This window comes from Solanum dulcamara, chromosome 8 (genome assembly GCF_947179165.1).
Source record: "Solanum dulcamara chromosome 8, daSolDulc1.2, whole genome shotgun sequence".
NCBI classification, from domain to species: domain Eukaryota; kingdom Viridiplantae; phylum Streptophyta; class Magnoliopsida; order Solanales; family Solanaceae; genus Solanum; species Solanum dulcamara.
In genome coordinates, this window is record NC_077244.1 from 19,067,876 (window position 1) to 19,083,775 (window position 15,900).

General features: G+C 35.9%; 1 protein-coding gene across 1 annotated transcript; it reads left to right on the forward strand.

The window, feature by feature from the left end:
* The first annotated feature begins 8,341 nt into the window (after window positions 1–8,341).
* On the forward strand, window positions 8,342–13,110 carry LOC129901461 (phosphoinositide phospholipase C 6-like). Its single transcript, XM_055976646.1, has 9 exons — window positions 8,342–8,912; window positions 9,003–9,199; window positions 9,593–9,728; window positions 9,825–10,064; window positions 10,151–10,374; window positions 10,464–10,581; window positions 11,437–11,589; window positions 11,694–11,780; window positions 12,599–13,110. The coding sequence occupies exons 1-9, from the start codon at window positions 8,586–8,588 to the stop codon at window positions 12,890–12,892; spliced, it is 1,776 nt and encodes a 591-aa protein (XP_055832621.1). The 5' UTR covers window positions 8,342–8,585; the 3' UTR covers window positions 12,893–13,110.
* Window positions 13,111–15,900: the final 2,790 nt, after the last annotated feature.

A 15,900-nucleotide genomic window follows, 5' to 3' on the forward strand; every position in this document is an offset into this window, starting at 1 on the left:
AGAAAATAATATATTGACAAGGCTGAAGAAGTTTCAGCCCAAACGGACAATTGGAGGCGTTAGGCGAGCGACATTGAAAAATTCAGCTGCCTTAAGCCTAAAGAGAGGGCCTTTTTCCCAACTTGGGCAAAAAATCTCCAAATCTTGCAGAACTAAAGAAAGGGTTGTTTGGGTATATCTCAAGAAGTTTCAACGCAATCGGATAATTGGAGACGTTAGTCGAGCGTCGTTGAAAATTCTGACAGACTCCAAAGCACTCTTGGAGGACCTTTCTTTTTTGTTAGCTGGTGCAAATTCTTTTTTGCTTTTGGTTGTTTGTTGTATTGTTGCAGGTTGTTGGATTGATTCATCAACATGCAATGACAACAACTACATAGAAGACATCACAGAGACAACCATCAAATCAAATAGAATCTCCAAGACCAATGCACAAGGACCATCCTGCTGTCTGTTTGGCTATTTCATACCTAGGATTAGAGTAGCCTTTTTCTTTTTCTTTCCTTTCCTTCTTCTTTTTGACTGTGCAGGAACTTGTACACATGCAACATATCAATCCACAGTTGGAGGGTCAGCTATGTGTGCTGCATATTACAGCAGTGGCATGATGGAGCACTTCACTATTTGGAGCTTGCAGCTTGTGGAATTCCTCCATGCAACCAGAACTATCAAGGGGATGGTGCTGGAGGGTCAGCAACTGAGTTTGGAATTCCAACAACATGCAGCATACAAGGAGAAACTACAGCACAGTTTTTGCTGTGCAGAACTCTTTGCAGGTGAAGGGATCACAAAGTGCATGGTTGCACTTGTAGGTACAGCCAAAAGCTACCCTGCTACAACACCTGCAGCAGCCCTCCTGAATTGTGTGCAGGCTCACAAGATCCATCCAATATCCAAGGCACCATATTTTAATCCTCCTGGCAGCAGCAGCACCCTCTTTGGAAATCCATCCTTTTGGACATGGCCTTTTTCCCTTTATGCAGACCCTCTTTGGAATTGCTATAAGGGCTGCAATATCCTGGGGATTCTATGGAGCAGCACACTCAGCTTTCCATCCACATTCTCTAACATCAACACACCCCAGCAACAACTCCACCAAATTGCAGCAAACAAGGACCATGGTTACAGCAGCATGCAGATTTCTTGGGTTGTGTGGTTTGTTGGTTTTGTTTGTCTGTGCAGGTACTCTAAGAAGTTGAACCATTTCAAAAAAAAAACCAACAAGCAGCCTAATTACAATGGCAGCAACAAGAAGCTGCACACAAACCTGCACCAGCCTTTTCACCTCCCACAATTGCTTTCCCTTTTGTTAGTTGCTAATGCAGCACAGCAGCAGCAGTATGCAGCATATGCAGCACTCAATGAGCATCTACAAGTCACTAGTACATGGTACAGCAGCATCCAAATTTGTTTGCTTGTGTATTTTTCTGGTTTTGTTTGCCTGTGCAGGTATCCCAAGGACTTGACCACCATCCAAAAGAGGAATCTACTACTGAACCTAACCTGCAACAACAAGCTTATTATCACTGCAGCTAGAGAGGCAGCAAGGAGCTGGTCACAGGACTGCAACAACCATGTTGGTTTGCTTCCTTGGCTACTTGTAGGTGCAGGTCCACATAGTTGTAAATGAATGGACACTAAAGCATGGCTTACTAGGGCCTCTCCAGCACACCCCAACACTCTTCAATACCTGCAGCAACCATATATTTGGACCCCCATGCAGGTGTTCGAATGCAACTACACTTTTCTCCACAACAACTCCAAGGCTGTTGGCTACTATAGCTCCATATACTTCCTCTCCTTTCAGCCTCCGTAGCTGGTAATCATGATACTGATACAAAGGCACACTTCACGTGGATTTACTTGGTACAACAAGACTAAAAAGAGCAAAGATGAAAAGAATTTCCCATCCCATGCGAGATAGAAGTTTCGTATACTTGTTCTTCTTCAATGTAGCTATGTCTGGTACATAGCATAGTTGGAATAGGACTAGTGTAGGTTACTTTCCTTTTTTCTCATGGAAGGGGAGAGTCTCCCTCATTTATGCTTTCATAGTTGAATTGTACCGGGAGGAGTCCTCTCACAGGTTTACTGCTTTCTAGTTATAGTTAGTCTCTTTTTTGTATCGGGGATGAGTTAGCCGATCTTAATAGGTTAGCCGACTTATGAACCACCATAGGATCGGAGGTAAGGTTTATGTCCCCCTCCTTGTATTTTATTTTGATTATTTATATTAAGGCTTGGGGGTGTTGCTTAACCCCTGACTGTGCACGAGAGGTGGAAGCCTCGTGTAGGGTCTGTTCCCATTAAAAAAAAAAAGCGTAGGATAGGATCGTACTATAGGTTTAGGAAACTCCTCTCTTCAGTCCCTAATATGTACTTTTATTGGATCCATGAGACGAGTTGTTTTCCTTACCCTAGCAAGGTATTAGATGTTTGTGGCAATGACAGTTGTTCGTTGTATCATTACGAGGTTCATAGTGATGGTTGTCGGTTAGAGAAACTCCCTAAAAAGTAAATAAATATTATTTTTTACTGAGTTGCACTTACTTATTTATACTTTGTAAAGCATTGTCTTATTCATATATTGCTTGCTTTATTGAGTTGAGTTATTTTTGTATTCATCATGTTGAGTTATTTGAGTATTCTTTTAGCATATTTCCTTTCAGCTATTTTACATACCATACATTTCATATATTGATATCTTTCAATGCTACATTATTTTATGCTACAGATACAGGTTTTAGAGATCCTCAACAGATGCATCATTGAAGATGAGTCTCTTTCAGCTTTTGGTGAGACCTCCTTGCATTTGGAGGGACTCTCTTAGTTTCATTCAGTCTTATTTCATTAGTTCTTTGAGGTAGTTGTGGGCTTGTCTTGTACCTATTTTATGAGTTTTAGAGGCTTCATAGACAAAGATAGAGATGAGTCGGTTTTACCTTTCAGAGTTTGTTTTAAACAACATTTCATTATATATATATTTCAGAGTATTGAGATTTATTTTAAAGAATTAAAATTTATATTCTTTTGCATTCCCCTCAATGTAAACTATCATTATTGAGTTGAGTCATTCGCTGAGTAGTTTGCCAGGCCTAGGGTTCACTTAAGAACCAACATTTATTGTCGAATGCCGACCACACCAGCATGTAGAGTCGGGGCGTGACAACTTATTTGGATTGTGGTGAGCTCTTGACGACCAGAGGCTTGCCACTTTTCCCCTCTTTTGTATTGTTTATGTATTTTGTATTTTGATTAGACAGGTTTGTTGTGTATATTCCTTTTTGTACTTAGATGCACTTGTACTGGTGACACCAGGTCCAAAGTTGGTTCTTGAATATAGTTTTGCCTTTTTCAGTCACTTTCGGTCCCTTTTGTATATTTTGTGTCGTTATATACACATGTATGCTATGGGCCCCTCTTTTTCTTATTATTGCTTCCGCATAGTTTTATTTTTTGGTGTATTTATCACTTGTAGTTGGGTCTTAGCTTGCCTACGGGAGGTTTGTGATAGGCGTCATTATGGTCCGATTTTGGATCGTGACATTAAATGAACTAAAAAGAAAATTAGAATAAAAATCAACTAATAATTAAAATTGAAAGTTACATGCAACAATCCATTTCCAAGATGCTTCAAAAAAGCAACTGCCTTTCCATCTCACCTTTTCAACTCTTTTATTTGATTGTTTCCAATCCATTTCGTTACCTGCATTAAAGCGTAATTAGTAAGAACAACAAACTTTTAGATGCACTAACCTAATTTATAATACTAGAAACTCCAACATGTGAAATTGTGGTAACATATTATATTCACTAAATAACCTAGAGAAAGAATCGTGATTTACTTTAAAGTGACATATTTCTATTCTTTCTTCTCATGCTTCTACTTTTAGTTCTTTATATATATATATATATATATGTATGTATATATATATATATGTATGTATATATATATATATATATGTATGTATATATATATATATATGTATGTATATATATATATATATATATGTATGTATATATATATATATATATATGTATGTATATATATATATATATATATGTATGTATATATATTAAGTTTTTAATTATCGTGACTTACAGTACTGTTTACTTAATTTTTGAATATATAAAAGAATATAACAAATATAAGATAAACAAATTAAAATGGAGAATGACCAAAGTGTTTGCCAAAGAAGACATGTTGACCTGCTGCTTGCTTTGGCATCAGATTTTTATCTTACAAGAGAGTAATAAAATAATAACTTCCTAAGGGTGTGCAAAAATTGAACAACCAATAAAGCGAATCGAAAAAAATGTTATTGAAATATTGCTACTAGGTTATTGGGTTAACGAGTTTTTAATGGTTTTATTAAAATATATATTGAGTTATTCGGTAAATCGATAACCTATTAAAATAGTAGTAATTTCCTAATTTACCCCTACATAAATATTAAATATTAATATCAGTACTTTATTGGTTATTACCTGTCACAACCCAAAAACGAACATGATGACACTTGCCTTATTCCACCAAGATAAGTCAGCCTATTACCCCAAAAAAATCAGAAATAAAAAAAAGGGCAGCCCGGTGCACTAAAGCTCCCGCTATGCGCGGGGTCCGGGGAAGGGCCTGACCACAAGGGTCTATTGTACGCAGCCTTGCCTTGCATTTCTGCCAGAGGCTGTTTCCAAGGCTTGAACCCGTGACCTCCTGGTCACATGGCAGCAACTTTACCAGTTACTCCAAGGCTCCCCAAAAAAATCAGAAATGCCAAAGTAAAATGAAAGAAAAAGCAGTCTAAACTTAACATATCGGATAAACATGCTCATAATTCAAAATCCCACAAGGACTGATTGTCACATGTACAAGCCTCTAAATATAAAAATATATTTAAAAAAATACAAGTCTGAATGTCATTGTTTCTAGAACAGAACAAGAACATAAACAAAGAGAAAGAAGTGTCCGCTTAGATGACGAGCGGCAACCTCTCAACTCTCAAGAGAAAGCCTCGGATGCAGAAGAGAAGGAGTAATCACAAAAACTCGGGCTCATAATCTACACAAGTGTAGAAGCAAAGAATGAGTACCAAACAATAAAGTATTCAGCAAACAAACGACTAACTTTAACTAAAGCACACAGAACACTAGTACTCTCAATACTCCAACCGAACTTCCAAAACTACAACCTGCATAGAACTTGCCCGATCTAAAAGTGCTCATAAAGTATAACACACAGCACGTACAACAACACCTCATAAGCAGGATATCAATACATTATTTCATATTCAATAATCGCATGGTCAATACACACTCACAAAGGCTACAATGATAATGATGTGCAATGCAACGAAATGAAATGTCAAGTAAAGTGATGCATGTATGTCCTAATACTACACACCCACTGAATCTCAATCCAGGATCCATGAGGAACATATTTGTCCATGTAAGCTGTCACAGAGTGTGTGACCCCTCATATAGAATATTCCATGGAGTGTGTGACCCGAATCCTCATGTAGAACATGTCATAGAGTGTGTGGTCCGATCCCTATTTCTCATAGAATCTGTCATGAAGCATGTGGCCCATCCTTTATTTCTCATAATTTCTCAAACTATCTCATCATTGTTTGTCCTAGAACCTGTTCAAACAAGCATACTCATATGTATAATAAGAAAATAAGAATGTCCATTTCAAAACATGATTCATATCAATACATTCACGATGCATCATCAATAACGAATCAACCAAATCACTCAAACCGTTCACAACATATCACATATCATTATATCATCAAGGTTCCTCTTATTTCCCTTTTTTTCTTAATTAGAATTATTTAACATGAACAAGTGATCTCAATTATCAAATGTTTCACCAATTTCCATTACTACCCAATGCGCGCAAGTAAGCAATACAAGATTCTATATACTTAACAAAAGTTTAGAAGTTCATTTACTTCAACTAAAGAACACAATCACTCCGTAACGTGGGTCTTTTCTTTTTGATGGGTTTTCAAATCAATACAATATATTCAAATATGAATTCACAATAAAAGTTGGGACTATCAACACCCATACCAACAATTTAGAAAAATGGGGTCAAATTGACCCAAAAATCTAATTTTGAAAATGAAGAGTAAATATGAAAATTTGCGTAAATTCATGTTGCCCTATGAATTTGAAACTCAATAGTGAAAACCATTTCAAAAACGAAGTTGAAATCAGTCTATAATCATCAATTTATCAAAACTTGCAGTTCTTGAGAAAAACCACAAGGTTTGAAATCAAAGAGGAGTTTAAATCATCAAAATCACGAAATATTTAGTGGGTATTGAAATTTTTAAGTTAAAATCACTTACTCAATCGAAAGTTTTTTAAAACTCACTTCACAATCGTCTACACAAGGCTTGAAAAATTCAAAAATGAAGGACATGGGGTTGGATACCCAAATTTTGGAAATAACACTATCAGGCCTTGCTTATGCGAGCTCAGGCCAGCTTTCGCGACCATTGCAAATGCGATGCCTTGATCGCGAAAGCGATCTTCGAATAAAAAGACCCATAACAAATGTGCTCGGATTTTCGCTAATACGAACGTCGCGAAAGTGACCAACCCATGCTAACGCGAGGTCTGCAAACACCAGCTCTCACGAAAGAAACCAGCCAACACACAAGTCTTTAGATTGACCTTCAAGATTCTTTTGGAACCTCGTGTACACAAACCAAATATGATGTCCTACTTAATTCAATGTCCTGGACTCAATTTAACCATTAACACACGGATTCAAGGTCTTCTTGATTCAAAATCCATTTAGTCGCAACCAAAGTAACTTAAGGCTCAAAAATACCAAATCAAGCTCGGGGCCTCTAAAAATTCAATCAAGATCTCTCTTAGGCCTAAAATCATTCTCTAAATCCAACAGAACCATTGGAAATCTATTCCAAGCGTCCGAACTCTGAATGTTCACCAAAGTCAATTCAAAGGCTAAATTTCATAAAGTTCCAACTTAAGACATCTCTGAAACCAACAACTCTCCTAGACCAAATTTCACATTCCGGAGCTGATAAAATTGAAGGAATTCCATTTCGAGAGTCATAGCTCCGTTTGGTATCAAAAAATAATTTTAAACAACTTAAGGCTTTAAAACTCTAAAACTTCCAAATTTTCCAACTTTTTAATCAAATTGCAAAACTGACTTCATAAACTGATCAAACATGACTCAATGCAACTATCGGGAGGGGTAAAACGATAAATTTTTAAAAATAACCTTCAGGGTCAACACTACCTTTGCCCTTTAGCCTTCAATTTACATTATTACTCTAATTCTTTTATTTGTGTTGCACTTTTATAGTTTTCTTCATGTTAGTTATTACAGTTTCTATTTTATGAGCATTCTGTAAAGTTAAATTATTGTCTTGTCGCACCAAATTATTGGAGAAGTCATATAGTTATTTTATGAGCATTTTCTTATTGGTTAAATCGAATACTGAATCGTTAAGGACCAAAAATCAATAAAAAAAATACGCCTTCTATTTCATATTAAGCGAATTTTTGGGGTTTTATTCATTATTCAAAATAATTGAATTGTTTAAATTTCAAAATAAATGTTTGAATTTTTTCCCCATATTTGTCATTTTTTAATAGAGTTTTATATTTTCTAGGAGATAAATGTACTACATGAGAATAAACGAAAGTGCAATTAGTGAAAAATATGGTTTAAATTATGTCTTTGTATGTTTTTCTTAATGGGTGTGCACTGCCTCACAAATTCACTTAATATGGAATAGAGGGAGTATCTTATTGGGTTGATTATTGATTTAGCGTATTTAAAAATTAAAAATCGATAAACCGAACTAATAATACATATAACCGAACTGATCGGTGCACACTCCTAATACTCCCTCTATTTTCAAATTAAGTGATTTTTGGAGCTTTTTTCATTATTTAAAATAATTGAATTGTTCAAAGTTTAAGATAAATGTTTGAATTTTTTTTTTCATATTTGCCCTTTCCTTAAATGACGTTTTATATTTTCTATTAGATAAATTGCAGTTATTTACAAAGTTATATTTATGATTTTATAAAATGATGATTTAAATTATGTTTTTGAATATTTTTTTCTAATAGGTAAGCATTACATCATAAATTCATTTAATATGGAATAGATAGAATAGCATCAACAAATAAAAACAAAGAGAAGAAAAAAAAACGCAGAATTCCACTAGTTGAATACAAAATTTGATCACCTAATTTTCTATTTTATTCGTTTCATATAAGCATCTGAAAAGTAATTAAAAAGAAAAAGGAAAGAAAGATAGGCGGGAATTATTCGACGCTCACGGTAAGCAGTGAAGATGTGAGAATCAGAAAGTGATTGAAGCGTCGCAATATTTAATTTAAACGTGATCCGACTTGTTCAACAATAAATCCCATCACTTTCATGTTCTTACCACATAGATTTAGATCTTCCTCAAATGAATTTTATCAACCAAGCACTTTGAGTCTTCTCTATATATTAATCTAAGTCTCTCTCCTTAGAGCATAGAAATTAGAAATAGTCAAGGGCTATAGCTAAAGAATTGTGTGTGGAAATGGGAAGTAGTTATAATTATTACAGAATGTTCGGGTGTTTTAACCGTAAATTCAAGATGAGGGAGACGGAGGCACCGCCGGACGTGAGGGATGCGTTTTGCCGGTACACGGGTAAAGGTAGCCAGATGAATGCGGATCAACTTCTCCGATATCTGGTTGAAGTACAAGGAGAGGAAGGATGCACTATTAAAGATGCAGAGCAAATCATACTGCATGTTGCCACTCGGCGACACCATCTCATCAGGCGCCTCAACCATTCACTTGAACTAGATGATTTCTTTTTTTTTCTCTTTCAGGACGATCTCAATGGACCCATCAAATCTCAGGTTCCTCTCCCTCTTCCTTATTCCTGTAATTGTATTTGTTTTATTCTCTTCATTCCCAATGTGTATTTATTTAATTTGTCGTCCTTCCAGGTACACCATGACATGACTGCTCCATTGCAACATTATTTCATCTATACAGGTCACAATTCCTACCTAACTGGAAACCAACTCAGCAGCGACTGTAGTGAAATTCCTATAGTTAAGGCTCTACAAAGAGGTGTCCGGGGAATAGAACTCGACTTATGGCCAAGTTCAGGGAAAGATAATATTCATGTTCTTCATGGAAGGTACAATATGCTCTCCTCATTCATAAACTCATTCTAATTAAACTTTCTTTTTTTATATTCATTAAGAGAGCTTAGTCTGCAACACTATATAGCTTTATAGGGTGGTGTCTCATTACTGTTTAACATGATAGCAATCTAAATACAAGTAGCATCTCTTAATTATCAATCTGAAGTAGTATTTCTTATTCAATAAATTCAGCGTTTCCTTTACCAAATATATAACTGGTTAATTGAACAGGTATAAATCTGTGTTATCGAATGTAATGTTCAAAGTAACTTAGCATTTCTTATGCTCTCTGATGTCCAATGTCTAAAGTTCCTAAATTTGACTTCAAATTTAGGAAGGTCCATTAATTAACTTTGTTAAATGATTCCGGTTCTAATCATTTGCAGGACCCTGACCACACCAGTGCCACTTCTTAAATGCTTAAAGGCCATTAGAAACCATGCTTTTGTTAAATCGCCTTACCCTGTCATAATCACATTGGAAGACCACCTGACCCAAGATCTTCAAGCTAAAGTTGCAGAGGTTAGAATTCGTTTCGCTTTGTGGATAACTGCTTGAAATATTACATGTTTCTTTTTAATCTAGTTTTAACTCCTGGGCTCCCCTTTGTTCCTCTAGATGGTTATCCAAATCTTTGGAGAAATGTTATATTATCCTCACTCAGAATTCTTAGAGGAATTTCCTTCACCTGAAGGTCTTAAGAATCGCATTATTCTCTCTACAAAGCCACCCAAAGAGTACCTTGAATCAAAGAATCTGACTGAAACATCTCCAGTTGGAAAAGATTCATTTAGAGAGGACCTTTTGAAGAAGGAGAAATCAGAAATTGGAGCCGAGGATCATGACACTTATGAAAGGGTAAGTCGACATTAAACGGTCTCTTGATTTTCTTATTGTGAGATGCTGATCTGCTTTTATGTGCCATTTTTTTATCTGGACACTAGAGTGATAGCGATCAAGATGATGAAGACGGTGATACCTCCAATGATCAGCAATCATCCCAACCAGGAGCACCTAAGTACAAGCGTCTGATAGCAGTTCACGCTGGGAAGGCAAAACATGGTTTGAAACGTGCACTAAGAGAGGGAAGTAATAAAGTCAGTCGACTTAGTTTGAGTGAACAAGAACTTGAAAGAGCTGCAGAAAATTATGGAACTGATTTGGTTAGGTACTCCACAATTTTGTGCATATAAAAGTGAATAAGAATGCTCTGGCTCTTCTTGACTGAGTTTTCCTCTTGGTTCTTTCATTTGCTAGGTTCACACAGAAGAATATTTTAAGGGTGTACCCTAAGGGAACAAGAGTGACCTCCTCAAATTTCAAGCCTATGACTGGCTGGATGCATGGAGCTCAGATGGTAGCATTTAACATGCAGGTTAGTTTGAACTTCTGAATGCTGGTGCATCCAGAATTGGCACCAGGTTTATTTGAAGCAGATCATAAATTTATGTGTGAAAATCTACAAAATTGCAATAAATAGTAGATATGTATTCATTACTTCAAAAATATAGTGGTTTTAGTGCTAAGATCCTTAAAGGTTGAACCCATAAAACTTAAATCCTAGATCTGCTTCTGGACCGCATGACCGCATCACCATGTTATATTTCCTGAACTTGCTATTGCTCCATGATATTGCATTTTTTGTATTCTTATCTTGGTTTCTCCTCTTCTGTCAACTCACCTTATCACTTTTCCCCCTGCAATTACCTTCTTATTTTAACCTTTTGTTCACTCTTCTTGTAGAAAGAAAAACTGAGTTTTTCTTATAAAATAAACCCCTTAATTGAGGGTTACGTCCAGCAAATTGGTAAACAAAATATTCCTGGGGTGGCAAAACTAAGATTTATGTTTGTACAATGTTGTGAGGATATATCCAAGAATTTGTCACGATATGTGCACTAAAATCATGATTAGTATGAGGTGTTTGTCAGAAGTTCTTGTACAGGCTGGTGTATATCAACCAAAATGCAAAGTTGCATCTAAGATACTGTACCAGCTCTGCAGCTTGAGCTTGTTTGACAAATGTTACATATAAGGGCATCCATGCCTTATATCTCATTTCGATTGCTTCTGCATTTCTCTGTGTCCCTAAGAAACTCCTCTTTCTTAAATGTGTTGGCAATGAATATGATTTAACAGATAATTGAACTATTTTGTCTCCCAATTTTATCGTTTTAATCAACTTGGTCCTATATCTGCTGTCTAATTGCTATATTAATCATATAAATAGGGATATGGGAAGTCACTTTGGATGATGCACGGGATGTTTAGGTCTAATGGAAGCTGTGGCTATGTGAAAAAACCTCATTTTCTCATGGATAAAGGCCCACACAATGAGGTGTTTGATCCTAAAGTGAAATTGCCAGTGAAGAAAACTTTACAGGTAAGCAAAAATTGTTTTCATGTGGAAAGCTTAAAAAAATTCAAGATACTAAATATGATGTTATTGCTTAAGAAGTACAATTCATTTTTTAAAATTTTCTGCAGGTTAGAGTATATATGGGAGATGGATGGCGCTTGGATTTCAGCCATACACACTTTGATGCCTATTCACCACCAGACTTCTACACCAAGGTTGGTGATGGTGACGATTCCCTCTTCCATGATTCATTTGCTTACCTGAATTCAGTGGCGGAGCCACCTTGTGCCGAGGGGTTCATCCGAACCCCCGTCGGCAGAAAATTATACCATTTATATATGGGTAAAATAATTTTTTATGTATATAAAGTAGATATCGAACCCCCTTTGACTAGCCCGTATGTCTACTTATTCAGATTTTGAACCCTCTTATTCAAAATCCTGGGTCCGCCACTACCTGAATTAACACACTCCTTGCCACACCATGCTTTGAGAAGCTAGATATTGGTTTGATCTACTCTGATCTTTCCATAATAGAGAAGTGTTGGTGACTTGATGAATAGTTCAAGGACTTGTTAATCTTCTTTTAGAATTCAGTACATTAACATATATCAAGATATCTAGCACCTGGTAAATTATATTCTGCTACTACTTTTTTACTGGAAAAGAAGAAGAAATCTGCATCATATTTGAGTAAATAAGATGATACCAACTTAAGAGATTTGTTCTCCAAAGTGCATCCTAACTGCAGGAGTATTTGTGCCTTTCACGTATAATCATTCAATTAAACATAATAGTCACCATCGTTGTCATTCAAGTATACCTGTTGTACTTCAGCAATATATATGTTATAACACACTCACTAAAGAAATGTTCACTTCTTAAATAGATCTTGAGCTCATAAGGTGTTATGATCCTTGTTTGGTGTGTCCTCGCCTTTTAACTTCACATATTTGCATGGTCTTTGGTGTTCTGCTTTATACTCCAAGAGGCTGCAGGAACTTACTACAACTCTATTGATCCTTGTGTGGCAGCTATATATAGTTGGAGTGCCTGCAGATTCTCGTAAGAAAAAGACAAGGATACTGGAGGATGATTGGTGTCCCGTATGGGATGAAGAGTTTAATTTTCCATTGACAGTGCCAGAGCTGGCTTTGCTTCGAATTGAAGTACGAGAATATGACATGTCGGAGAAGGATGATTTTGGTGGACAGACATGTTTGCCTGTCTCAGAGTTGAGAACAGGGATCCGATCAGTCCCTCTTTATGATAAGAAGGGTCATAAGATGAAATCTGTTAGACTTCTCATGCGATTTCAATTTCTCTGAACAAAGGTTTTTTTTTTTTTCCTATTAGGAATTTCTCTTGTACACACATACTTCACTTTTTGTCCCTCATGTAATTTGCAGCTTTGGTATAGTGGAGTGATATTGCTTGTATTATTAGGAAGAGAAACAAATCTTCAGGGATTACGTTATGAGATTCTGATTTTGTGACATTTGTTTTGTACTCTTGTTAACATTTTCAGCCTAAAATTATGTTTAAATTTGCCGGGGGCCTCTTAATTTGTATTTTTACGAACTTGTGGATATCTCTTAAAACCAAACACAAATTGTGTTTGGAGCTTCTCCGATCTTCCTTCACCTTCTCTTCCCCCCTTCTCTCCCTCTCTCTAGAAATCTTTTCTAACAGTGACTTGAATTTATATATGGAAAAAGGTCAAATATATGATTGTAATATTAAAAATAGTTTAAATATAAACATCGTTATACTTTTGATTTAAATATATCTCTTATTTTGATACAAATATACCCCTAATTTTAATGAAAAGGAAACATGTCGACTTAGGAATGAAATAACCCACCTCCAAATTTAAATACCCAAATACCTTTGGGAACCCACCCATTTAACCCGTTTTCAGAGTCATTTTGCTCCATCTGAAATTTCCATTAAAATCTCCGCCTCAATCACTACGGAAACTCCAGAACCACTTGGAAACAGCCTTTGATAGAAATACAAGATAAGGTTGCGTACAATATACCCTTGTGTTCGAACCTTTTCCCACACCCTACACATAGTGAAAGATTAATGCAATGGACTGCCCTTTTTTATTTAGAATTTTCAAGCAGTGAGTCAATATGGATTAACATATTGGGCAATATGAGAAACGGAACTTAGAATGTTATGCTACTAATTGGAATTGTTGTTTGTATTCATTATTGTGGTCGTTGAACCAATAAATACCCCAAACTTTCCTAGCTCTAACAAAAAGATTAAGAGCCAGTTTGGAAAACCACTTTGGTAATTAGATTTGGTATAATTGGATATAATTACATTTTTTGACATGTTTAGTTGATCATGTAATTACTTGATCAACAGATAATTGAGTGTAATTGGCAAGGGGGGGGTGTATTTGAAGGTTTCACCCATAAAGGGCCTAATGCATTTTGGTAACAAAGGAAAACCGAGTCTTAGATATGTAAGACTATATACGATATTGAAGCGTATTGGCAAAGTGGCATATGAGTTAGATTTTCAATTTGAGTCAGCTATGGTTCACCTGGTATTTCACATGTCAATGTTGAGAAAGTTTGTGGGTAATCCAAACGCTATTGTATTATTGGAGAATGTGAACGTCTAAGAGAACTTGACTTATGAGGAGATTCTGGTGGAAATAATAGATCGGCAAGTGAAGAGATTAAGGAATAAAGAGGTTGCATCCGTCAAGGTGTTGTGGAGAAATAACAAGCCAAAAGTGCTACATGGGAAGTGGAAGTGGACATGATAAAGGGTAATTCGTATATCTTTCCTTTCCCTCAATCCTATGTTAATAAGTTGCTCGTGTTCAAATCACTTAAACTCCTACATTTTGATTTCATATGTCCCTCATATGCATGTATATTCATGAAGATTGTTTTAAAGTCATGATTTATGTTAAGATGTAAAATCTCATGGTTTATGTTTTGCTACATGTCATTGCATTCATGTTGGGCTGTTAGTCCTCATTCCGTATTTTTCCATGCTAGTTGAAGCTCATTTGAGGACGAATATTCTCAAGGGGGAAATATTGTAAAACTTTGGAAGTTGAAAAGTCAAACAAAATAGAATTCAAGGAAATTTCGACAGTGTATAAGTCTACGAGTGGGTCTACCACTCGTAGGGACTCTTACAAGTCATAGAAATGATTCGTGAAGGTGAGTGAAGGACTGAAAATCTGATAAATAAAGTGTAGGGGTCTACGAGTTGTTTCATGACTCGTGAAGGAGTCTATGACTCGTAAAAGTTAGTCATAGTGCAGTGTCCGAACACCTGCAACTACTGACTCTCAGAGTTGAGTAGTATGAAACTTCAGAGACCCTCAAATCGGAGAATTTCAAGGACCTTCTAGACGAGTCGTAGGCAACTCGTCATCACATCTACGATTCATAAAAGGTCTTTCGTGGGTCCAAAAATCTAAACTTAAGAAGGGTATTTTTGTCTTTTTCCATGTTTGTTTCAATGAACCTAGACACTTTTATGGCAAATTTTAAAGCTTATAATTACCCTACTCTTCAAATTCCCCTCCTATTCTATTCATTCTCCTAAATTTTCCTAAGGAAAGACTTTAAAATCTCTCTCAAGCTTCTTCCATAATTTCAAGCTAGGGTTTCAAGTTCCTCAAGGTTCCTCTTCAATATCTGAGATAATTTCATCAAGGTATGTGAGGATTGATCCACGAGTTCCTTTCACCTATGGAGTCCCAAGGTTTTCCTCAAAAATCTCTTAAAATTCCATTACTTTTAAACCCTAGTTTTGATGAATTGTATTGGGTTGTTTCAATTGACTCTCCTTCATTTATTTCATCTGTTTTGTAAAAATCATTTTCCAAAAATATGACATCTCATGGTACAATTTCAGTAATACTTTCATCCTCCAATTCATCAATAAACACATACCCTTTGGAGCGTTCTAAGTGTCTTATAAAGATACATTTCTTTTCTTTTGTATTTAGTTTACCAAATTTATCAAAATGATCTTTAATATATGCAGAATAACCCCAAGGTTGTAGATCATTTAGGTTTATTGTATGACCAGTCCAAAATTCATAAGGAGTGGAAGATACTGATTTAGAAGTTACTTTATTCAATATGTGGGCCGCAGTCAATAAATCATCTTCCAAGAAAAAGATAGAAAAATTTGCTTGCATCATCATTGATCTTGTCATGTCCAACAATGTTCTATTCCTTCTTTCTGCTACACCATTTTCTTGAGGTGTATAAGGAGTAGTTAACTGTCTGATAATGCCCCTTTTAGTACATAATTTTTCAAATTGTTTTGAAAAATATTCACGTCTTCT